Source organism: Micromys minutus (genome assembly GCF_963924665.1).
Source record: "Micromys minutus genome assembly, chromosome: 2".
In the NCBI taxonomy this organism is placed as follows: Eukaryota; Metazoa; Chordata; class Mammalia; order Rodentia; family Muridae; genus Micromys; species Micromys minutus.
In genome coordinates, this window is record NC_137971.1 from 106,173,906 (window position 1) to 106,201,317 (window position 27,412).

At 34.1% G+C, this 27,412-nt stretch overlaps 1 protein-coding gene across 2 annotated transcripts in view; it reads right to left on the reverse strand.

The window, feature by feature from the left end:
* GRM5 (glutamate metabotropic receptor 5) overlaps nt 1–26,532 on the reverse strand; it is a gene marked incomplete at both ends in the record, with an annotated part of 544,087 nt that extends 517,555 nt beyond the window's left edge. The window contains one exon of one of the 2 annotated variants that reach the window (XM_080912141.1): nt 25,863–26,532. In XM_080912141.1, coding sequence (XP_080768267.1) covers nt 25,863–26,520 — 658 coding nt within the window. The remainder of the gene's footprint in view (nt 1–25,862) is intronic. The other variant, XM_080912140.1, reaches the window with a different exon arrangement.
* Nucleotides 26,533–27,412: the final 880 nt, after the last annotated feature.

The window sequence follows — 27,412 nt, forward strand, 5'->3', positions numbered from 1 at the left end:
TTTCACTCTTATCAGAGAAGAAAATTTTATGAAGATTGATGAAATTTATTTCTTCTGGATATGACTAAAGTGTCACACTCCTGAACTCACAACAGTGGTGGCCATCTACACAAGGGAAACCGAGGCAACATCTTAGAATAAATGAATTAAGATCTCATGAGATTCAACTTTTAGCTGAGATTTATTGTCAGGTGATATCTGTTGGGGAAGGAGGTGTCAGTTTTTTTTTTTTTTTTTTTTTTTTTTTTGAGTCATGGCTGCTGGTACATTGCCTATGCTCTAACAGATGGTATTTCACACATCATGTTTATAAGCTGCTTTAAAGAAGAAGGTACTATTAAGTTAAGATTAAGATGTAGGACACTGAGGTATATATGATTAAAATATACTCTTCAGGTTAGTAAAAATCGAAAACAAATTGATAAGTAGTAAAAAAATTAATTTTAAAAGGAACAATCCATTTTAATGCTCATACTTATCTTTTTGTGGTAGGTAAGACTTTTTCTTAGGTTTCACTTTTATTAGGATTTTTTAAAATTATCTCTTACTATTTAGATTTACTGTGTAGAAAAATTCAATCTCAAAAATATTCCATTTCATCCTATGCTCTCCTGTAAGAACAGAGACAGGATCATTTTAAATTTGAAACCAACAGAAGACTTTGTACTATAAAACAGAAGACTGAATCAGAGACATTTAGTTCAACAAGTCATATTATTCAATGATCTGCCAGGAAGAAGTACCATAGGCCTGCAGGCAGCTTTTGAGGCCTGTTTGATATGATACAGCTGCAGCAGCCTTAGTGTGGGCTTTATAACCTCACTATAAAATCTCAGCACACAGATAGGCATATATATAGATGTCTGTCATTAATGGAAGGAAGGCAAGGAGGCAACCAAAAGCATTAACAGTTGTTAACTTATGACTTTTAATTTGTTTCTCCCCAATTAGTATGTGAGTTAAACAATTCTGAGTCTGCTCTACGAAAAAAACAGTTAAAGACCTTTGCCAATGACTCGTGGCAAGCTTCAGAAATGAAGTGCAAAACCACCTCTTAGGATTCTAATCACATATCTACAGCATCAAATGGTATTTTAAGCAAAGGGCCAATATTAACAATATACTCATCACTTTTTTGCTCTTTTTACTCTCTATAAATTATAGAGTGTACACATTTGTGGCTAAAATATTAAGCCAAAACTCTCCATGATTATAGAAACAATACAAATCTTAATGGAGAGACTAGTGGAATGTAGTTATAGGCGGCTGAGAATCAGGGAGGAGTGTGGATGTTGGTAGTCAGAGCTTCCAACTATCATACTATTGGACAGAGAAATAAAAATCACAATAAAATATTCTCGTAGTTACCACTTAATTATATTGCATCCTAACAGTCATTAACATAATTTAATTTATATGACCTAGTCTCAGAACCATCTCAACATCAGGTTTGGCTCATTCTAACACTATTCAATTATGATAGACTATGAATGTTTTGTTTTCCTCAAAATCACAAAGAGAAACAAAATATTAAGTAAGAAAAATAAAGAAAATCTCACCAACTGCACAGTCCTGATTAAAGCAACATATAGCCCACGATCCTGTTGTCAGCTCCCTAGACTGACAATATATTGGCTAACTGCTTCTTTACTTCTGTTTTTCTGGTTTTTTGAGTCACAGGATGCTTCCACAAGCTGACTTTCTAGATATAGTGCAGTACATAGGAAAGCTGTTGCTGAATAAGTTTGTAGCATCCTAAGTCTTTTAAGTGGAGGAAGCAAAAATTTACTGCCAAGCTACGCATCATTTTGAATAATAATCAAATGCTGGCAATCTGTAGTAACTTACCAAACTTAAAATGTTTTATAGATTCATGAAAATGAATAACTGATGCTAAACAAGAAAATCATGTGGGGATGGACCATGATGCTATGTAAAACAAGCATTAGAAATGGAAAGACTTGAGTTTGAATTCAAGGATTGGCATTCCAGGATATAGTGCCTACATATTTGTGTCATACAATCTATGATATTTGTTTATTTACCTTTTAGCTGAGATAGTTCAAGATCATAATTTGTGGCTTGAGTCTTGCACAGTGTGTATGCCTTGTTGAACAAGAGAGCAAGAGTTCCAATGTGTCATGGAGGAGATTTTGTAGTAAGGTATGAACAAATCATGCAAAGGCTGTGTTTCTCCTGTTCAGGAAGTGTGACCATGCCTCCTCTACTCCTTATTCCCTGCTTTCCTGTTCATTATCAGGCTACATCATTACTCCTGCCCGCCAACCTTTCCTGATTACATGGCACAACGGCTGCTCATACAACCAGTTTCAGCCATTGTAACTATGTGGCTAGATCTAACCAGGGGAATGAAACTAATAAGGTCAGAAATTTTACACTTGGTAAGATTAATTAGTTAATGAAAAAGCATTCGGAATTTCCCAATTTCATACCAAGTAAGAAGTCGCAAACTCAGAGTGAGGAACAGGATTGGTTTTACTGGCAAAATAAGAATTCTCCACATTCAAAATAAATTACTGTGCCCACTTAGAATACGTAACCATAACTAATTTCAGTTTAATGCACAGTAAACTCAGGACACATTTGCTTGACCTCCAGATACTCTCATATTCAGCAAAGTCTATGAAAGATAGCAAGGAAATAAAACCAATTTCATTGAGAAGTCTCCCTGTCAATCTCATAAATTATATTCTTCATTAAACACCTTTTACTTATTGTTAACAATTCTAATTCTAGAATGTAATTGTCATGTTTTATATTTCACATGACCAACATGTTTTGTAGTACCAAACACATATTAAACTGTAAAGTGATAAACAGGAAACCAACTAAAGCAAACTGACTTTAGCAAAAGAAAAATGGCCAAGAAGTTAATGAAAGAAGGAAAGCTGTACACTATTTTGATGAAAAAAAAAAAAATAGTAACATACTTTTTGGATTAATTTTTAAATGCATTTTGAAGATCATTTGAAATAATTTTTAAAAACCCATCTGAAATTAGCGGCCTATTTGTATGTTTGGTGTATGTATTCATAATATCCAGACTGAAAAAATTCTTTTTGCTTTTTTTTTGTGCCTTTTGTTTTTTGTCTGTTTGACTGGATTTACAGCATTACAAATAGATTTCCTCCTGTGAAGACGTCCTAAAAAGAATAGTTGATTACAGTCTTGCTACCATTGCACAGATGTGCAAATCTCCCTGATTGAGTTGGTATTATTGCTCATATGGTCCACAGCTCAGTAAGATTTATGGTGTCTTTTCTCACCCACCAACCTAAATAATATCATCTGGCACTATGAAAGTCAGAGAGCAAGGAGAAAGCTTCCAGCTCAGTTCCAGATGGACTTCCTGATACATTGTAACTTCAGCAACAGTGTGTTTAGGTCTTGGGAGCAACTATGTTGGTTTGAATGAAAATGTCCCTCACAGGTCCATGTACTTGAACATGTGACCCCAGTTGGTAGAGCTCTTTGGGAGCTTTAGTAAGTGTATACTTGTTTGGGGCACTGTGTTACTAAAGGTGGCTTTTGACAGTTTAAAGACTCCAACAAATTTCAGTTGCTCTCTCTGCTTCATGTCTGTGGTCCAAAGAGTTATTAGCTTATGCTCCAACCGTCATGGCTTCCTGATGCCGTGCCTCCCTCACAGTGATGGCAATGAACTCTTATCCCTCTGGAACCATAAGTCCAAATAAAAGCTTCTATATTTTGCTTGATCAGTTGTCTTATTAATTCTGCAGAAATATAACATCCACTACGCTGCATGGAAGGAACCTTTATTATTTCATTAGCCAACCACTCATACCTGGTTTTGGGGCTTTTGTTTGAATCATAAATATGTCAGTACATATTTTAAATTGTGGTTAAATTACATACTTCTAATTGGGTTATTTGTTATTAGGTTTAGCTATGACTTTCTCAAAAATCTTTTGATCTGGTCAAACCCCTGTCACCTACTCTCTCTTTTTTTATTTTATTTTTTAACAACTTTATTTTAAAAAACAAAGATAAATGTACAAATTTTAAGCATTTTTGCATAAAAGTATACAAATACATTTTTGTCAGAGCTTGGTTTTTTTTTTTAAAGGTTTGATAGTGTGCATTAAGATCTTACTAGTTACAATGAGTATAAAGTATATGTAAAACAGGATGTAATGTGGAATTAGTCAGTTTTCTTGGTATGTAAGGATTAAGTGTAATGGTTTTTTCTTTTCTTCTTTTTTTTTCTTGAACTTTATTTGTAATAGCTGGATATTTCTTCTTAAAACCTGTTCTAATCAGATAGCAAATCATGTACATATTTTAGGCAAACGCATTGATTGTTTTTCAAATAGTTGTGTGTGCTCTTTCATACCCATTAAAATTTCATTTGTTTCATGGCTGGCATGATGTTAATATTCTTGGCACATAAAGGCAAAAACTTAATTTACATTCTTGAACTCATAAAAAGTAAAAGATAAAAGCTGACTCTGTTAAGTTGTCCTCTGATCTCCATAGTACACTCCTACACACACACACACACACACACACACACACACACACACACATCATGGTACACCAATAGAGGTTAGAAGCCAGGCTGCTGCTAAATATGTTTTTCCACCATGTAGGTCCCAGACACCTAATTCATATTAAGAAACTTGGTTAGTAACTGAATTCTTACTCTTTAACTCATCGCCCAGGTCCCATGAGTGTCACATTACTTAGCAATTTTGATTCACTCCAAATCTTATTTACAGTTTATAATTCTCATTTAATTTTACTTTTCTCCCTTCATTCTTGTAGACTTAATATTTTCTTTATCAAAATCTAACACACATCAGTAAAGTCATAGAAAATGATGTTTACTATGAAATATATCAACAAAAAATTCATCCTTCTCACTATAATAGATCTATTATGGTTATATACAGGCACTTCTTACTGATCTCCAGTTGACTGTGGGTACTTGTATAGCAAAATTTAGATTTCATTCCTTCCAAAATGCTTCTAAATATTTCTATATATGTGTCTGCAGAACAGTCTTCAAAATTCCCAAATGATTTTTTTTTCTCAAACAGCATCTTCTGTCTGTTTTGTCTTCACATACTGCTGGAGAACTTTGTGGCAATCTCAAAATGTCAGCACACATCCACCCTGGGGAAGCATGTTCTCAGGCAAAGGAAGAAAGGAGCTAAAACATGTGGTTGCCATCTTCAGGGAACATTTTCACAAACATGTTCTTTTGCTATTTCTTTGTGTGCCCACCTACTTACCATCTGCTAAATGGTAAATAGTGTTTTATTTAACTCATTATAATTGTGAGAACTGAATAAAAGGACTACAGTTTCTGGAATATAGTAAACACTCTTTTGTTATTAAAAACAATAATAATCACAATGTGGTGGTTAGTCTTTGTCAATATAACAAGATTTAGAATTGCCATGGGAAAATACTGTCAGATTTAACACTATGTTTAACAATTATTTAGTATTATAGTATAAATGTGATATGAAAAATTAATTTAACTTTTCCCTTGACTAAATCTTGTCAATCCCAATTTCACTGATTTTACAGTTGCAGAGACATCATTAATTGAGTTTGGATTTGTACCTAATTTTCACAGAAATGTGCTGTTTTGCAATATTTTATTTCTTAGTAAAAATATCTGATCTTGCAACATAATAAGTATTCATTTATTATTTAATTAATTAAATTATTAGAAAACTTTATGTTTACAAAGTACATTTACTAATTTACTAATTATTCAATTTACCATCAGAACACAATACTATTATACTGTGACAGATCCAGCCTCCTTTATTTTTTTTTTTTTTTTTTTTTTTTTTTGGCAAAGGAAGATAGTCAAAAAGGTCACACCAAAGTGAGGAATGAAATATGGTGGCCAGGGAAAATCTAAAATAAATACTGTGTATATAGATATGTATGTATGTATATGTAAATATGTGTGTAAATATATATATATATATATATGTATATATATATATTCCTGAGTGTTATACTCTCTTCAACAATTTTAAATATTCTGTACACACTAATTTTCCACCAACTGATAGTGTGAACATAAAAGCAAAGTCATGTCATAAGCTTGAAGGTACAAGTAAATATTGTCCACAAAACAGACCCAAATACTGTTCTCTAACATGAAACACTGGTGCAGCCTCTTTCAAAGACACTACCTTATACATAGTAAAACCAACTCATTGCAATTTTTACTCACTTTCTATTGGAATAATTTATAACTGGGAGAAATAATAGAAGGGTTTGAGAATTTCAGTAATAAGGAAGAGGCAGACACCAAAAACTTAGTGAATAACTTCAGGAAGAAAATGAATTAAATTGGTGCTAGAAAATATACCTTGTTGAAAGAGACAAAAGCTGTGTAACTTTCTCTAAAAACTTACCATTTTCCTAGAAACACATAGATAATTTAATTTTATCTCAATTTGGGTAACCATCCAGGTGCTTTAACTGCTTGTGGTTTTAAATCTTGTTGTTTTGGATTTTTTTTCTTCTTTTTTAATTGGATAGTCTCTGCATTTTCATTTCAAGTGTTAGCCCCTTTTCCCCACTCCTATCCTCCCTCCCCCTCCACTTGCTTCCATGAAGGTGCTCCCTCTCTCAACCACCCTCTCCACCTCAGTGCCTTGACATTCCCTCACACTGGGAAAATGCACCTTCACTGGACCAAAGGCCTCTCCTCCCATTGATGCCAGAGAATGCCATCCTCTGCTACATATGCACCTGGAGCCATGGGTCTCTCCATGTGTGCTCATTAGTTGTCATCAGAGTCTGTGGATGTTCTGAAGGGTTTGTTTGGTTGATAATGTTGTTCTTCCCATAGGGTCACAAACCCTTTCAGCTCCTTCAGTCCTCTCTCTTGCTCTTTTATTGGGGTTTCCATGTTCAGTCTGAATGTTAGCTGTAAGCATTCTCAACTGTTATCTGTGTGACTCTGGAAGAGCCTCTGAGGAGGCATCCATATTGGTTTCTGCCAGTAAGCACTTCTTTTCATCAGCAATACTGTTTGGGTTTAGTGGTGGCATATGGGATCTTATTTTTATTGGTTATAATTAGCCACAATTTTTGTTGATAAAGGTGACTAAAATCTCATTATTTTATAAAATGTCATTATTATGGCATCGAACATAGATATCTTAAATTTAGTAATATTTGCCATATTTTCATCTAGACCAGCAACATATATTAATATATACACTTTTTTAAATCATTAAGACATATACAAAGCTTTTTCAATATCATGGTATACTTATTATAAAATGTATGAGTCCCTAGAAAGTTTGCAAATACACTGAATTTTAAAATCTGAGACAGATATTTAAATTTTAAACAAAAATATCCATCTCTTCATATAGGTTGGGTATAAAATGTCCTTCCTAGATTTACGTTTGAAATGAAAATTTCTAGCTGTTTACACAGTTTTGGGAAGTGGTGCAACATATAGGAAGCAAAATCTAGCTGGAGGAAGTGGCTTCTGAGATTAAGAAATTATAAGGTTCTAGAGAAACTAATACAATTTTGATTTCATTAAGCTCTCACCACCTTTAAGGTTTATAGCCCTGCCCAACTATCTTTTTTTTCTTTGCTTCCTGGAAGCTGACAAAATCAATTTTTGTTTGCACATGACATCATGCTCCTTGAACAAGCCTTCTCAACTATAAAAAAATATATTCCCTCAACCCGTAAGCTATGTAAAGCTTCTTTTTTAAATCACTTTTGTCAAATATGTTGTCATAGCGATTAGAAAAGTAACTAATATTCCTATATTGCTCACTCTCAGCAGACAATATTCTACCTTTGGGAGTCACCTGTTTGATTATATTTTTAATGAAAATTAGTGTGGAGACTTTTGGTATATGTTTGTGTCATATTTATAACTAAACACATATTTAAGTTGTCCACAATTGCTCAAATCATATGTAATAAAGCTCTTCCCTTAGTTTAATTACTCATCTGTTCCAAATAAGCATCTCTTTCAGAATTCCTGCTTCGTTATAGCCCTATTTTTTGGCAAAATATATTTAACATTAACGTGAAACCATAGTATGATGCAACTCTGAGAAACACAAGCTCTTGTAAAATCTTACTTCTCTCAATATCTCATTGTCTATAAAAGGTAGTAAGTACATAATATATTCCAATGTTTGTAGATTACTGAATAAATTCGTGTCACATGATTCTCAAGATTGCTCAGCTGTACTTTATTTTGTTTTACTTTAATATACTAGATACCCACAAAGTGATGTTGCATTTCATTAAATTAATTCACTTTTGCAAATATTCACTGTAAATCAACCAAGATATTGCTATCAATTTGCAATTATTTTAATGGCTTCAAAAATTTGGTCAGTGAAAAGTACCATTATATTCCCTAACTCTCTCTTGCTTTACATTTTGTTAGGTATAATAATGATTATCATCTACTTATAAAATTTCAAACCATATTATTATTATTTCTAGCTAGAAAACTAATAAAAATTTAGAATAAAGTTTAAATTGAGTCATAAATTTTAATAAAAACAGGTCATTGCATATGAGTTTTATTTCTTCTGAGCAAAACTTAGAGGGATACTAATGTGAAGGAAGGAACTGATATAATTGGATAACTGAAAACAAATTCAGTTTTCTTAGAAATAATGAAGCCAGATTAAGTATGTTTGCAATTCCTTGATAAGTCTTTTTCCTTCTCAAATGAATTCAGTAAATCATATTAATTCACAACTTAATTTGTAGATTATTTTTCAAATTTTATAGCATTGAGTTGGATTAATGTTAATTTCATCTCTTTCCAGTTTCTCTAAAGGATAAAATGTTGTAATGCAATCATGTTAGAGGATATTTTTCTTAAAAAAGGTTTTGTTGTTCCATTTTGACCAGAAAGTTTCCATTTATAATCCAAAGCCACTCAATATTGTAAACACAACATTTAAGAAGAATACATAATCAATTATGGCTGAAGAATATTTTATTCATTATTTTCTCATATATTACATCCTCATTGGTGCTTCCTCTTCCTCTTCTTTTTCCTGTTTCTGTTGCCGGGTTCCCCGCACTCCTTTTCCCTTGAAAAAAGGGCAGGCCACCCAGGAATATCATCCAAGCATATGAAGTTGGAAAAATAATGGATGAATTAAGCCAGTAGAAATAAAAGAATTCCCAAAAACAGGTGAAAGAGAGATTTCTTAAATAAAAAATTCCAAGCATACAGTCAATGACTCTTGATACCACTGTGAAAGAAATACAGTCATACCTATTTACTTTTCACTGTAGCTATGGTGAGAATTTTAATTTTATTTCATTAGTTTATTTATTCATTTTACATACCAGTAACAGCCCTGCCTCTCCTTACAGTCTCCTTCAGAGAGATCCTCCCCCATTCCCCTACTCTTCTTCTCTGTGAAAGAAGAGTCTTCCCCCAGGTGTCACTCTACTCTGGCAAATCAAATCAATGTAGGACATAGCTTCTCCTACTGAGCCAAGATAGGACAGTCCAGTTAGAGAACCAGAATTCACAGGCAGACAACAGATTCAGGGATAGCCCATGCTCCAGTTGTTGGGAGACACATATGAAGAGCAAGCTGCACACTTGCAACATATGTGTTTGTGTGTCTATCTAGGTTCAGAGCATGCATGTTCAATGATTTGTAATTCAGTGTCTGTGAGTCCCCAAAGGTTCTGGCTAATTGACTTTGTTGATCTTTTTGTGCAATCCCTATTCACTTTTGGTCCCTCAATTCTTTTCCCAACTTCTCCACAATACTCCCTAAGCTCTGACCAATGTTTGGCAATGGGTCTCTGCAACTACTCCCCTTGGGTAATTGGGTGGACTCTCTTAGAGAACAGTTATTTTTTTTCTCTCTTATGACTTTATTTTATAAAAAGAGGGGTATATATACAGATTTTTAAAGGCATTTTGGCATAACACTATATGAATATTTTTGTCAGTACTTAATTCTTTTAGAGGTTTGATAACATGCATTGAAATCCCACTAGTTACCATAAGCATAAAGTACATGTAGGACAGAACATAACATAAAAACAGATTTCTTGGTGAGTATAGATTAAGCATAATGATCTTTGCATACCAAAAATTGCCACAAGGCTATATTCTTAGCTCTTGGATTATTAAGGGTTTAAGTTCCAGGTGTACCACTCTCTGAGAGGGTGCTATACATTTATTTTTTCCTAACTTAGAGCTTTCTGGAGTTAATCTAGAATAACGAAAAACCTAGAATATTGAAATCCATCCTTAACAACAAGAAAACATCTGCGGGAATCACCATCCCTGACCTCAAGCATAGTTACAAGGCAATTGTCTTTAAAAAAAAAAAAAAAACGAATGGTACTGTACAGAGATAAGCATGTTGATCAACGAAACAAAATATAAGTTCCAGATATGAACCCTCACATATATGGTCACCTGATTTTTGACAAAGGAGCTGTAAACATTCAATGGAAAAAGGACAGTCTCTACAACAAATGGTGCTGGTTCAACTGGCACTGAGCATGCAAAAGAATGAAAATAGACCCTTTCTTATCTCCTTGTACAAAGCTCAAGTGCAAGTGGATCAAAGATCTCCACATTAATCCAGGTACACTGAAACTATTAGATGAGAATGTAGGGAAAACCTTAGAACACATACGCACAGGGGAAACTTTCCTGAACAGAACACTAATGGCTCGTGCTCTAAGGTCAAATATTGAGAAATGGGACTTAATGAGATTCCAAAGTTTCTGTAAGGCTAAGGTACTGTCAAGAACACAAAATGCCAGCCAACAGATTGGGAAAATATCTTTACCAACCCCACATCTGATAGAGGTCTAATATCCAATATATACAAAGAACTTAAGAATTTAGACGCCAGAGAATCAAACAATCCTATCAAAAAATGGGGTACAGAGCTAAACAAAAAGTTCTCAAATGAGGAATATGAAATGGCTGAGAAGCATCTAAGGAAGTGCTCGACATCCCTAGTCATCATGGAAATGCAAATCAAAACAACCCTGAGATTCCACCTCACACCAGTCAGAATGGCTAAGATTGAAAACTCAGATTACAGCAGATGCTGGCAAGGAGGAACACTCCTTCACTCTTGGTGGGGTTTAAGCTGGTACAATCACTCTGGAAATCAGTCTGGCGGTTCCTCTGAAAATTCAACATAGTTCTACCTGAAGACCCAGTTATTCCACTTCTGGGCATATACCCCAGAGAAGCTCCAACATGCAATAAGGGCACATGCACCACAATGTTTTTGCAACCCTATTTATAATAGCCAGAAGCTGGAAAAAAAAACAGATGTCCTTCAGTAGATGAATGGATACAAAAATTGTGGTATATTTACACAATGGATTACTACTGAGCTATCAGAAACAATGACTTTATGAAAGTCCTAGGAAAATGGATGCATATAGAGAATTTCATCCTGAGTGAGATAACCTAGTCACAAAAGAACAGACATAATATGCAGTCACTGATAATTGGATACTAACTTCAGAGAGCAGTTATAATAGCATTGCTCAACTATGTTCATAGCAGCTTTCTTCTTAATAGCCAGAAACTGGAAACAACCCAGATGAACAATAGAGACAGAAGATGTGATCTATTTCCACAATGGAATAACACTCAGCTAATAAAAACAAGGATATCTTGAATTTTTCAGGTAAATGGATGGAAGGTGAGGAGCATTCTGAGTAAGGTAACCCAGAACCAATATGACATGCATTGTATGTACTCACTTATAAGTGAATTTTAGCCATAAGATACAGGATTACAGCACTACAATCCATAGAGCCAAAGAAGTAAATTAACAAGTAGGGTTCAAAGAAAGATGCTTGATTACTCACTCCACAGAATGGAGGGAGGGATCTGGAAAAGAGAGGGGATGGGAGAAAAATGTTATGGGGTGGAGTTCAGGTGTAGTAAGAGCAGGCAAGAAAGAATGGAAATCAGCAGTAAGGGGTGCACCTCTAGAGACCTGGGACAGGGGGAAACCCCAGGAAATCTATGAAGATGACTCTGAGGCTCTTAGCAGTGGTGAATATGGAGTGTGAAGTGGCCACCACCTGTAGCCACACAGGACTCCCAATGAAGAGATAAGAACATCAACACCTCCCCCAACCAAAACCACTTCAACTCATAATGTGTCCTGTCTACAAGATATGCAGGGATAAATATGGAACAGAGATGGCAAAATAGCCAACTGACTGGTTCAAATTGAGACCCATCCCATGGTCAAGAGCCAATTCCTGACACTGTTAATATTATCTGTTATCCTTACAGACACAAATTTCTCACAATGATAATATAGTACTACTGAGGTTTAAGAGGTAGCTCAGTTGGCAAGTTGGCAAGGTAAGAACTTCATTACTTTTCCCAAAGAACACATAGAGTCAGAGACTAAATCCTGGTTGTACTTACAATGTTTCATTGACAAAATGGGAAATGGAAACAGAGAATCCTTGAAATAAAAGCCACTATAAATATATAAGTAATGTAAATATGAATATATAAATATACATATATATGGAGCATATATCACATTCTCATACACATCACATATTTGCAGATGATATACATATATATATAAATGTTATACTAATCAGACATTTGCAAAATCCAAAGCCCTGTACAACTCAGTGCACTTATATTTAGTGAGCATGATTCTTTTGCTGTAATGGAGCAGTAATTCTTTTATCTGTGAGTTAATTAGAATAAATGCCTTCTCTTAAAACAAATATCTATAAATACCACTAATAGTATTTTGTAGCATACCACTGATTACAATCGATTTTATGATTTTTGGAAAATATAACAAGCCTTTTAGCTATCACTGCCATGCTGTTATTTGGGTTACAATAGTGGCAGGACTATTACTGTAATTTATGTATCTAATTTGTAAGGGTCCATATTTCTCACTTGAGTTTCAAACTTACAGCTAGCTTCTTTTAACAAAGCATTCAGTTACAAATTAGCAAATGTCTATGAGTTTCTGTAATTTGAACTTTATGAAAAAGTAATATATGTGTGTATATATATATATGTATATATATATATATATATATATATATATATATATATATATATATATATACACCTATGTCTATATGTTTTATTGTAAAGATGTTCATTCTATTGAAAAAAAGTCTAAAACTGAAGGACAGTGCATTAATTTTCTTCTTTTGATGATCTTAACTTCCGTACGTCAATAAACATAAAGCAAAGACAGGCATGTTTATACTCCAACTCTGACCTTCTGATTCTGCTCATCTTATGACTAATGGGAGCAGCATTTGAAGTGAATTTTGAGGTTTCATTATTGTATAGTTTTTCTATTAACACAGAGTGAATTTCTTATTTTATATTTTTCCAACTTTAAAATATTAATATTTTTCTTCATCCTCCCTTTGAAATAGTTAAAAAGTATTATCATTTATCAAACATATTGACCAACATAAATATTAAAAATTACCTTCAATAAATATTACTAAAAATATTTGAAAACAAAGAGGTGAGGAAGAAAATTAGAAAAAAACAGGAACAAGAAAAGTAGGGAAGGAAGAAGCGTGAAAGGAGGAAAATAGAAGAGGAGGAAGAAGGGTGTACTGGCTTGTTTTGTGTCAACTTGAGACAAGCTGGGGTTATCAAAGAGAGCCTCAGTTGAGGAAATGCCAGCTGTATGGCATTTTCTCTGTATGAGATCCAGCTTTAAGGCATTTTCTCAACCAGTGATCAAGGGGGAGGGTCCAGCCCATTGTTGGTGGTGCCATCCCTGGGCTGGTAGACCTGGGTTCTATAAGAAAGCAGGCTGAGCAAGCCAAGACAAGCATGCTTGTAAGCCTCTTGGTCATGATGTTTTTGTACAGGAATAGATACCCTGACTAAGACAAGGGATAAGAAGGGAATTAATTTTTAGAAGAGAATAAGGAGAGGGTTAAAAGAGGAGAAAGGAAAGACAGAATGTTCTCTGTATATATTGCATATTAACCCTCTTTTGTTTGTAGGGTTGGTAAAGATATTTTTACAATTTGTATGTTGCCATTTTGTCCTGTTGGCAGTGTCCTTTGCCTTACAGAAGCTTTTTTAATTTTGTGAGATCCCATTTGTCTATACTTGACATTAGAGCCTGAGCCATTCGTGTTCTGATCAAGAAATAGGAAAAACAAAATCAACTAATGAGACTCCCCAGAGATCCTAGGGACCAAACGATCAATCAAAGAGAACACATAGAGAGGCTCATTGCTACAGTTGCATATGTAACAGAGGATTGCTTTATCTGACATCAGTAAGAGAGGAGGCCCTTGGCCCTGTGAGACTCGATGGCCCAGCATAGGGCAATGCTAGAGTAGTAAGTGTACAGTGGATGTGTGGGTGGGGGAGCACTCTCATAAAAGCAGAGGGGAAGGGTGGAGATAAAGGCTTGCAGAAGGGCAACTTGTCAAGGGGATAACATTTGAAATGAGACCAACAGACAGACAGGTAGGAGGTATAAAGATCCAGAAACTAATCACTGTAGCTTTCTGGATCTCAATTATTGTTTTCCTTAGATTCTTTCTTTACTTATATGACATAGTGTTTTCTGTGAAGAATGATATTTTGTATTCTGCTTTGTATGCTTCTAGTGATAAACTGCAATATAACACTTTATACCATGCCAGCTTAGTCTCCAGGTTTCTTACCCAAAATAAACTCTGTAACTCATGGTAAAACATTAACAGCATAGAATTTGATAAGCTAATTATGACTCCTCACAGATATGTTTTTAGGTGCTTTTAATAATGTACTGAATTTTCAGAATATTCAAATTATAAATAACACTGCTCTTATGAGACAGAAAGATGATTTGGCTAAGGAAAACACTTGCATTCAATTCTCAAGCATTAATTCTGTCCATGTTAATTACCCAAGAATCACACAGGTGATCTTCAGATACAGGAGGTATGTGACTAGTGAGTACTGTAGCAGTGTGCATATCTTCACAAAAGTAGAGGAATTATTTGTGAGTGTGACAGCACACTGCAGTTGTATCCTTTCAGAACTTAGTCATGTGAGCCTAGAGAATCTGGAAATGGAATTCTGGAATTTTCCGTGGTGATGGAGGGTAGTGATACCTGAGAAATTGCTAGGCTCTCATTTTTGGGCACAAATCCTTTATGCATATGGCAAAATCAAAGCAATAATTAAATAGTGTGAAAAAACCTACAGAGAAGACACTATTCATGCTACAATTAGGAGTGCATTCTACATTGGCCCTCAGATAAGCATTAATAATTACATCAGCAGCTACTGGCTAATTAAAAATAAAACAAAATAATCATTCATATAACACATTTTTCATTCTAATGGTCTATTGATCTTGCAGTAGCTTGAAATTCTGAATTATTACTATTAACATCTTAAAGTTTATCTGAACTTTTAATGCATTCCAGTCCTAGATGATAAAATAGAAATAGTTTAATGAGATTCAAGGAGTCTTGGGCATGTCTATGTCTCAGCAAATGGCTGAACATGCCCTTCAGGACATGCCCTTAAGATTGTGGGAAAGAACACTGAACACGTGAAAATATCAATAATGACTCAACTATGCAAAATATACGTATGCAATATAAATTATATAAGGAGCTTCACAGATCTAAAAGAACAGAGGCAAATGTACTATGAACTTCCAAGAAAGATAAAGAGAGGCAGATACAAAATCAGGCAGATTCCTGAGTTCAGGATAGCCTGGGACAAATAGAATTTCAGTTGAAGTGTGGTCAGAATGGTAATTCAAGGATGGAGTCCCACTCAGCTGTTCTCTCTACCTGTACTTGCTGTCTCCTCCTAAGAGTAGCAGTGCTAAAGTAATAGAAGGCAGACTCCTGTTAAGGTCAGGAGTGAAAGTAGAATAAATTACTGAATTGTGGTTTTGGCCTGCATGAGATGAGCCTGCTATAACACTTCTTCCTTTAGAATTTTTTTTTCTAGTAAAAGCTGAGCTGTCTGGAGATCTCTGGAAATTGATCCCAGTTCTTCAAGAATGTTTTCTAACAGATTTTCTGATTTTGGTCAGAAATTTCATGGAGAGCAAACATAGCACTTTTAGAATTATTCATAGGTTTTTAGAATTTTTCTAACAAAATTTTTGACCTTACTCAGAAATTCCAAGGATCACTTAGATAGCTAACACAGCTCTTTTATAAAGTTTTCGAGCAGCTATCCAGAGAAGGCTGAGTAAAGAGCAAACACAGCTTATTTAGAATGATTTCTGGCTTCTGAATTTGACTAGAAAACCCAAGAATTACTTATAGAATTTTTCAAATTGACTTTTTTCTGACTTGTTCAGAAGATCCAAATTTTTTTTATTGCAGCTTTTCTGACATTGGTCAGAAAACACATGAGCTATCCAGAGAGCTTCATTTTTTTTTTTTTTTTTTTTTTTACTAGCATAGAGAGCTGTCTGAAAGCTAGCTGTCTCAACCAGAAAGATTTTTTTAGGATACCAACCCCCCTCAAAAAAAAAAAAAAAGAAAGAAAATCAAAATAAGGTTGTCTCTGTGAACACACAGAAGAGAACAATCTGAAAAGCTTTCTTATGTAGACGACAGAGTAAAAAGCTATCTACAGAGAGCTGTTTAGGGAGCCATGTCCAGCAAAACATAGGCTGTCAGCTTGGACCCACAATTTAACTTCAGTCATTTGTCTCATAGCTCTCAGCCACTCTTTCTCTATGGAACCCACGCCTAGCTGAGACTGGTTCCTTGCACTGATAGGTAAGAAACATTCCCAAGTCATGAAGGATAAACACTCATCAATGTAACAAAATGAATAACAGAATTAATCTAAAGCTCATTATATCAAGTGGAATAAGCCAGACAAGTAAAGACATATGCCATTCTCTCCTTCCTGTTCATGTATGTAAGTAATAAACAGTAGCCCTCAAAATAAGTAGTAATGACTAGACATTGTAACTAGTGTTCAGAGATAGAATAAAAGGATTGGTTAGAGCTTCTCAGGACACACTGCTAGGATATATGAATATCACCTTGAATTCAAATTAGCATATGAAATTATCCTGCTACCAAACATTTTTAAATGTTTAACTAAACATACAGACTATGAAAATCTTTAAACCAAATCTCAATTATTGTTATTTGCTTACATAATTTTCAGAAAGCTATATGACAAGTACAGGTACTGTACTGCAGTGTATAAGCTAACTTGACAATGTTTTAATGATTCTGTTCTACCAGGGAAACTTATTGATACATTTTCTCCCAGAGCTTCAACAACATTTTTTAGAACAAATGAGCATCATTATATGGTTAGACTGGCATAAGAACCAGTTGTAACAAAAAAAATGAAGAAGAATGAAGCATAAACAGTATTTCACAATCAATCAAGGGAGGTAGTTTGTTTTTATGAAAAAAAAATAACTGCGAAAATTATAAGTGGCAGCTCTTTACCCACATGCCATATATTCTTACATAATGCGTCTGGTACTACTATAAAAGAAATTCATCTATTCATCAAACCACTGTGCACTGGTATATACTAGGCATTCTAATGGGTACTGCAGGCACACTTTAGAATTCCACAAAGGTCAGTAAAAGTATAGAATTATCAAAACATAATAAATAACATAGCACATAATATATATTAAATATATGATATATATAAAATTAAATTCCAAATTAATCTTCTTTTTTTAAACAACTTTATTTTTAAAAACAGAGATAAACATACAGATTTTAAAAGCATTTTTGCATAAAACTCTATGAACATATTTTTGTCAGTACTTGATTTTTTTAAAGGCTTGATAGTATGCATTAAAAACTTACTAGTTACAATGAGCATAAAGTACATATAAAACAAAATGTAACCTGGAAATATTCAAAGTTTTCTTGGTGTGTAAAGATTAAATGTAATGATTTTTAATTTTCAGTTCACTATATCACTAAAAAGAATGTAATAAACTATTTACAAGAATATCACATTTTATATACAATATGAAGTACATTATAAAGAAATCATCAATCCAGTTTACAACAATAGAAGTAAAGTACTTTTCCCTGTCATGTAAGTAATATTAATTCATGTTAATATACATTATTAGGTGGATGAGCAGATGGCTCAGGAGATGATAGGTTTTGTGGGAGAGGGGATACAAAATGACTTTGATATTCTAATTGTATCCAGTGAAGTTAGAATCTAAAGTGAGTTATGTAAATATGCTTAACTAAACTTTATCCTGACGACTTTCAATATTACCCATAACTCTGTTTGTGGTTTGTGAGGTAATGTTGAAGGCCTCAGCCACATAGATTGTAACTGCAAACAGCTCTGTGTCAGGAGACTCTTGCATTGACCTCAGATGGGTGGTGTAAAAGTCTATGGTGGTGTCCTCTGAAAAGGCTGAGGCAGGAGAATTGAAATTCTAAGATCAGCCTTTACATTTCAGTGAGATCCTATTTTAAAATAAAAGGTAAACATGACTTTGGATACAGCTCAGTAATTGAAGATTTGCCCATCATAAATAATGTCCTCTATTAAATCTCCAGCACTAGCTGGAAGGAGGGAAGAGCAGTCCCCATTTTAAGCATTTCTAAAGAATCATCCACAAGTCACTGTTGCTTGAAAGTAAAGGGGAACCATTCTACTTACAAATCGAAGAATAATAATTCAGGAGAAAGGGGCTGAATACGAAAATTAACTCAAAAGATCAGAAGGCTTCTTTAAAAAATTACCCTTCACAGTACTTACAAATAATATAAAATACCTTGATGTAATTATAACCAAGCAAATAAAGGACCTCCAAGCCTTTAAAAAAGAAGTTGAAGAAAATGGAAGTATCTCCCCTGCTCATGGATTGATAGGATTAACATAATAAAAATGACAACTGTACCGAAAGTAATCTCTAATGGCTATGAAAGACTTAAAGAAATGTTCGTTGTTTTTAGTCAGGGAAACATAAATCAAAATGACTAAGATCGCATCTTACACCTGTTGAAATTACTAAGATCAAAACTCAATTGATAGCACATGCTGGTAAGAATACGGAGCAAGAACACTTCTCCATTCCTAGTGGGAGTGCAAATTTATACAAACCATCTGGAAATCAATTTGGTGGTTTCTTAGAAAACTGGGAAAAACTTCTTCCACCTCAATAACCAGCTATACCACTACTAGATGTATACCCAAAAGATGTCCTACTATACCGTTAAGACACTTGTCCAACTATGTTCACAGCAACTATATCCCTAATAGCCAGAAACTGAGAACAACCTAGATTTCCTTCAACCAAAGAATAAATACAAATATGTGGTGCATTTTCACAGTGGAAAATTAATCAGCTAGTAAAAAACAATAACACCATGAAAACATCATCCTAAGGGAGGTATCTCACACTCAGACTGACAAACACGGTATGTAATCACAAACAAGTTCATATTAGTCATAAAGTATCGGATAACTATGCTACCATCTACAGACCCAAAGAAGCAAAGTAACAAGGAAAGCCCAACAGAGGATGCTTAAGTCTCACTAAGAAAGAGAAATAAAGCATGCATTTGGGGTAAAGGGAGAGAGCAAATAAATTGGAGTGGAGGGGTTAGGTTGAGAAAAGAAGGGTTCCAGATTGGAGAGAAGGGAGGGAAAGCTAGAAAGAGAATTGGAATGAAAGAGGGTATGTCTCTGGGATACGCTAGAAACTTAAGACAATGGAAATTCAGGAATCTATGAGGATGACCCTAGTGAATGCTATTAGTAATAGGGGATAGGGAACTTGAAATGACTGCTTTCTGTAACCAGGAGAATCCTTCACTGGATGGGTAAGAACACCAACCCACCTATAACACCTTTGACACACAATTTGTTCTACCTAAATTATGCAGGGATAATATTTGACCAGAAATTGAAAGAATGGCCAAACAATGACTACCCTAACTCGAAACCTTTAATGTTAGAAAGATCCCACTCTAGTGGCAGAATTTTAATCCAGCAACATTGCTGCTCCAATCACATCCAATGACCTTCTACTTTTGTGTTATTCAGCTTGAATGCAGGCCTACTCTTAGTGCACACTCAGTCCATCTAGCTGGAATCATTTAGTATGCACCTATAATCCAACAAAGTGTCTAATGACAGAAAGATTTGACAGAATGAGTCAGAGAGAGTATACACACAAATCTGTGGAGAAAGGCTATTGAAAGTCAGTGCATAGAGAGTTAGTTCTGTTCAGTTAGTTGATTTCAGATGACATGTTAGTGAGTTGGGAGTTGCATCAATTGAAAGTCAACGAAATGAATGCAGTGCTGTGAGTTGAGCTCATTAATGAATTCACAAAGTTTGGTGCACGTCAGCAGAAGTAGTTGAAGCCAGAGAATAGGAAGGAGCTAGACAATTAGGACTAATGGCCAGAGTCAGTTTGAGGCCAATCAGGGCAATTTAGAGAGAAGCTGAAAGAAACCAGATTGAACCAGTCAGCTTGAAGTGGCATTTAAGCAAGAACAGCTGAGTTGAACTAGGCAGCCAGAGTTCAGACAGAATTCGAAAGTGAAAGCTTATTCATCAGTAAGCCTCCAATAGGACAATCACATCTTGTGAGTAAATGTACTTCTATACAGTCTTAACATTATTAAAGATATTCTGCTTTACTTACAAACAGGAGTCTATCATTACTGTCATGTAAAGCTTTACCGAAGCACATGCAGAGACCCAGAGCCAAACATTGATCAGAGCTTCAAGAATCTTATAGATAAAGAGGAAGAAGCATTAAAGGAGCCAGAAGTGTCAAGGACATCACAAAAAAACCTACAGAATCAACTAACCTGTGTCTATAGGTACTTATGAGACTGAACCATAGACCAGAGACCATCAAATATATATATATATGTGTGTGTGTGTGTGTGTGTGTGTGTGTGTGTGTGTGTGTGTATGTCTATGTGTGCATATGTATTTATATATGTGTGTATACATATATATATATATATATATATGTATATGTGTCTATGTGTGTGTGCATGTACATGCATACAGCAGCTTGGTCTTCAGGTGCAGGAGCTGTCTCTGACTCTGCTGCCTGCCTTTGGATCTCTTTCCTCTAGACTGCCTTATCTACTATCATTCAGAGAAGTTGCATCTAGTCCTATTACAACTTGGTGTATCACAGCATGTACCTACATTTGAGATGTGAGAATCCTCCTCTTTTAAAATAAAGTGAAGATGGGACAAGGAAAGAAGAGGTGAAATAAAAGGACTAGGAGAAAAGGAGAGAAGAAAGCAGTAATAGGGATGAAATATAAATAAATTACTTAATAAAAATTCCAGGGGAGCCTTTAATTGGAATTACCAATGGAATCAATCTGTCACAGCCTTTTCATTCTGTATCACATGCACATATGTGTGTAGTTTCGTAAAAGCACCGAGGCAAAAGACTTCTCAAAGGTTTTCAGAGCAGAAGGATCCTAGCTTAACTGACTCATTTAAGAAGAGTGACATGTCTCTTCTGACTCACAGCATCCTCCTTTCTTCTGTGGCTTGTAAGGAGTAGTTTGTCTAGCCCTTCAAGAACACTGCCTTTATCCTCTGTTCATCTGTTCTATATTAGAAATCCCATTCTCTAGAAATAATATGTGTAGTTTTTGTATATCATAAGTTACTAGAAATATTGATTCCTATGTTTTATAGGCAATAGAAATCTCAAGAAATACAAGTGCAATCTCTTACTATTTGTCTAGGTCCGTGCTCTCCTGTGCTTCCTCTGAAGGTATGAATAACATTTTCTCTTGTTTTTTCTTACAACTTTATCTTAAAAAACAGAGATAGATGTTCAGAATTTTTAAAGAAGTTTGGCAGAAAACTATATGAATATATTTTTCATTACTTGAGTTTTTTAAAGGTTTGATAGTATCTTGCTAGTTACCATAAGTATAAAATACATATAAAACAAAACATAACATGGAATTAGTCAAAGTTTTCTTGGTGTGTATAGATTAAACATAATGATATTTAAATACCAAAAATTGCCACAAGGCTATCTTCTTAGCTCTTAAGTTATTAATGATTTAAGGTCTAGGTGTACCCCATTCTGAGAGAGTGCTATATATTTATTGTGGTTTTTGTTATAAGTAGGACTGAGGCTTCCATTAGAGAAAACATCTTCAGATTATTGCCAAATGATTAGATGATACAGAACTGTAATCTTTAAATAGAAAACAACTTGATAATTTAAAGAAAGATGCTTTAGAAAATAGGAGTTTATATTTTTATAATTGATAAATACCCTAAAATAATTTGAAAGTTCTATATTTTCAAGAGTGGGGGGACAGAGGGAGAGAGGGAGAGAGGAAGGGAGAAGGGAGGGAGGGAGGGAGGGAGAGAGAGAGGAAGGGAGAGAGAGTGGGAGGGAGGGAGGGAGGGAGAGAGAGAACAGTGAACTGAACACTGGTAGAGTTATTCAGATCACCAAAGTAAATGCAGGGTCTGGAGTGTTATTGCTCTGGAGCTACAGAGAATTATCCCAACCTAAGAAAAGATGGATATTGAGATTCATAGAAATATATGGGTAGATATATGACAGCTGGATAGAGGAGTGTACGTGTCAGTAGATAGATAGAATAGAGCATAAACTGCCATTTTCATTTTATGTACTAACTCACAGAAGTCTTATACAGAGCCACATAAAATAACAACAGACATCACACTGGGACATTTCACACAATCTATTTTACTGTACCTTATTTGTCTCAAGAAGATTTTCAGACTAGATACTAATATTTCTTTGTGAACAAGTACACCATGCTACTCGTACATGAATAAACTATAAGGGATCATCATGAATACGCTCACTACACAGATTCTTTGTAACACAAAGTTCATTCTGAAATCATCAGAAAAAAATCATATAAAATAATTTTTAATGTGTGATTATTCAAATCTTCAGCCCCCAAATCCTGTTTGTTTTATATTATATTTTACCAATACAGTAGAAATTGAAATTCAAAGAAAATATTTTATTCTAATATATATAATAGAATAGGCAACTTACATATCATAGAACATTAAATTACTGTATACAAAATTTATCCATTAAAAGTATCTATTTTCCTCCTATCATAACCTCTTATTGACTTTGATTTTTTTCTAAAAATTAGAAGTTTTAAAATTTTGCTCTTTATGGTTAGCACTTCTATGAAAATAAAAGCAAGTGGTTCATATAGCATTCCAAATAAGAAGAACTGCACCTTGTTTTTCACTTAGAATCATATTAAAGATTATTTATATCATTAGCAACACAACATGCCATTCATTTTAGTAGGCATATAAAAATGTCTTTATGAATATATTATCATATATTTTATTAGATTAACTATTTAGTGCTATGGTGCCAATTTATACTAAGACAATAATTGAAGTTTGTAAGATATAAAGGTAATAATTAGTTCTCCTAGAAGCATAATATTGAATTACCCTATATTCTGTGGTGTGAGGACCTTACATCTCAGAAACTTGAAGTGAGCCTCTACCTGTGACTTATCATATCATTGACTGAAACTAATCAAATTTTGTGTTTGAATCTTTTTTTTATACAAGCACCAGTATTCTCTGTTAAAATTAGAACAGTAAATTCTCCACCAAGCTTCTCACATCACAGAACAGAAGGTAATGTCATCCTTCATCAATGTACTTTAGATATTTTATTTCTAATTTTCTGTCACATTGAGTTGTGGTTACATGAGCATTTGTGTATATTTCATCCTCTTTGCCACACTGAAAATCTATAGATTTTGCTATATAGAACTATCCAAAGGACTTGCTAATATTTGCTTTTGACAAATGTTACAAGAATGTGTGCCCAGAACATAAGAGCATTGGATCCTCATAAGTTATAATGGTATATAAAATTGTAACTTTGTAGCTACATTTTATAGTCCTAGCTCTAAAATTATTATTAGGTATATATATATACATTGATTATTCAAACACATTAAAAATTTTACCTCTTAAATTTGGAATAAATTTAAGACAAAAAATGTCACTAGATTGTTGTGAGAATCATATATAACTAAATATTTACATGAAAAATATCAGGATATTGGAGAGAAGAGGAAATGTAAGGTATACAAGTATGACTCAATAAACTAGTACTTAGAAACAATTTGCAATGGGCAAGATCCTGAAAGTAAAAATAATATAATGTTCTCTCAGAAAAGGAAAAATAAAAATCAAAGATGCCCCAGTTCAAACATTTTACTAGTGAGACACATCAATATATCTTCAAATAAACTACCAATTTATAAATGAAAACTTCCAGAGAGAGGGATATCAATTAATCTGGAAGTTTACTGCTTTTATGTGTAATATTCTATATATAATGAATGAGCAGCTGTACAGTAAAATGCATATTATCATGTTACTTGTTTGTAGAAATCTGCCATGTCTTAGTTTGACAAATACTCCCAACTTAAAGCAAATTCAACTCACTAATTTCTGAATAACTAATCACCATAACTTGTACTGTATAAAAGTTTGTGATTAACCCATATGCTATCAAAAATCTTAAGTCTTCTCTCTTTTAAGTGTTTTATAAGATTTAAGAAGTATTTTCTGTCTTATTCAGTATTCTATTTTGCTTAACATATGAACTTTATTTCTTTATGAAAACTGTTGACACCGTATTTACATATTTACACAACTCCTAAAGGTCAATTCAAATATATTGCAACAGCATCAGACAAATCAAAGGTGAACAAGTCACATATTTAAAAGCATTGCAGGGTGCTTTTAGTAACAAAATTAATTATTACTTGATACAATATGTTTTAGATATTTTTTATTACTATACTTTCCATATAACAAAACAATGAATTTCAAGATATTATGTATTTTATTGAAAATTGTGAGTCCTAAATATATTCAACACAAGCATAAAATTAAATCATTTTATTACTGCAGATTTGGTTATGCATTCTATATAACAAATATTTTTTAAACTTTATTTTATAAAAAAAGATGAAAGAAAAAAAAATTTAAACATTTTTGCATAGATGTATACAAATACAATTGTGTCAGTGCTTGGCTTTTATTTTTTTTTCTTTGTTTTTAAGGTTTGATACTCTGCATTAAGGTATTACTAGTTAAAATGAGCAAAAAGTAAATGTAAAACAGGAGTTAACCCAGAATTAGTCAACGTTTTCTTGTGTGTAAGGATTGAGCATGATGTTTGTTTTGTTTTTTGTTTGTTTGTTTTGTTTTCTTTTTTTCTTCAACTTTACAGGCTGTGAGTTGTTTCTGGGGCAGTCCAAGCCTCTGGGGTTGGCATCCCAATATCAATGACTGCATATTATGTCTGTTCTTTTGTGACTGGGTTATCTCACTCAGAATGATATTCTCTAGATATAACAAATATTTTAACTCTACATTGTTTGATAGTTCTCCATAACAGCATACTAAGCTATAGTTCTTTATTACGAATACTCTTGCTGTCTCCTTTTGAGTATATAAAAGGAAAGGGGATCAATGATAAAATACTAAAAACATGAAGTGCTGTCTGAAGAGCCAAAACACCTAAAAAATTATAAATATTAAAAGATACTTTCATCAGAATGTGAAATTACACAATATGCATTAAAAATGTGTCTTGCTGTTTAACCAACAGAAACATAAATGATTATGTTAGCTTAAATATCATTAGCTTTTATTATTCTGATGAAATTAAAGTGTATCAAAATACCTACAATGGTGAGAAACATTTTAACATGCAAAAGCTTAACATTTAGCAAAAAAAATAATGTTGGAAATGTATTATAAGCTTTATTTAATATATGTAGGGAAAATCACATACCTTCTGTGTGTACCGCTGAGACATAAGTCCAGTTATATCTCTTCACTATGTCTACCATGGCTCGGGCTTGCTGGGCATCCGATGGTACAACCCTCATGAAGTACTTGAATAGCGTCTTGTCACTCAAATCCATGCTGGTTGCAGAGTAAGCAATCTGAGGTATGTTGAAAAGCTGGAGCAAGTTCTGAACTTGAATGGCCACAGAACTTGAACCAGGCCCAATAACTCCCACTATGGGTTTCTTGGAGCGAAAGGAAGAAGAGCCATCTACACAACGTACCAAGCCTTCTTCCTCTTCTGAAGAGATGAGGGAATCCCTTATAAACTCGATGCTTTGTTCTAGGGCCACAGCGGAATGCCAGCAGGAATCTCTGATCTCACAGCCAAGTGTGATGTTGGGCAAGAGTGTAGGATCTGAATTGATCCTTTCCAGGGTGTGCAGCATGGCCTCCACTCTCTGAATACCGTATTGCTCACGGACTGCTCCACACTTCCGCTCATGAACTTTGTCCACAGTTGGTTGGTGGTGAACAGAGAACAGAGCTCCAATAATGATGTCACCTGGCATGTGAGCCACCACCCTCCTCTCACTGGACTGTGCACTCCCTCGTACATCTTCTTTTAGGAGTAGGACTGACAGGATCAACAAAAGAACCATTTTAGGAAAGAAATTCAAGCTAATAAAGACATCATGATGAAGGAAAATCAGATGTCCAGTAGGTACAGCCAAATAATGTCCTGTGTTGAGTGGTGCATTGAGGAATTAGGCAGCAGTTTAGAAAATCCTTTAAGGAAAACCAAGATCCCCAGAAAGTGTTGAGTTAGATGCATCCATATGATCATCTGGTTATATTCATTACCTAAAAATAAAATGTGGAGCATGAGCTTTAACATTGCACTAGTTCAGCGACACTTCTAACATCTACATTTATGGAGAAATAGTATAATTGATACTATAGAGAAAATAAAGAACTGAGAAGTATTGGGAATTTTTGTGTTTTGTTTTGTTACTAGGTGAAGAAACATCTTAACCTTGACTGTTTTATATTAATTTTGTTGTGGATGATGATGATCTGAAGTACAGAAAAGCAAATGTGATATATAGCAGACATACTTGTGAAAGAGAGCTTACTAATATCCAAACAACCCCATGAAATAACTCCTTCGAACAGAGAATCCCAAATACTTTTGAAAATTGATTTATGCGTGATGAGATTGTTCCTAATTTTCATGTTTGACTTTAATTAAACTTCAATTTCTTTCCAATTTCTCATCACTGAGCATATATTAATTATTCTGTTATAAAAGCAATCTTCTTTAAAAGGTTGGGTTGTAGCTCAGTGGCACAGTACTCAACTAGTTCATAAGACCTTAATTTATATATCCTAAACAGCTAACAAAACAAAACATAAAATCATGTATATTTCTTGCCTTGATGCAATGTAAAACAGATTGTATAAGTTCTCTAGGATATATAAGCTTTGTGGAATTTTATATGTAATATATATTTCAAGGATGAGTGAGGAGAATATTTGAAAATTACAAAGGAA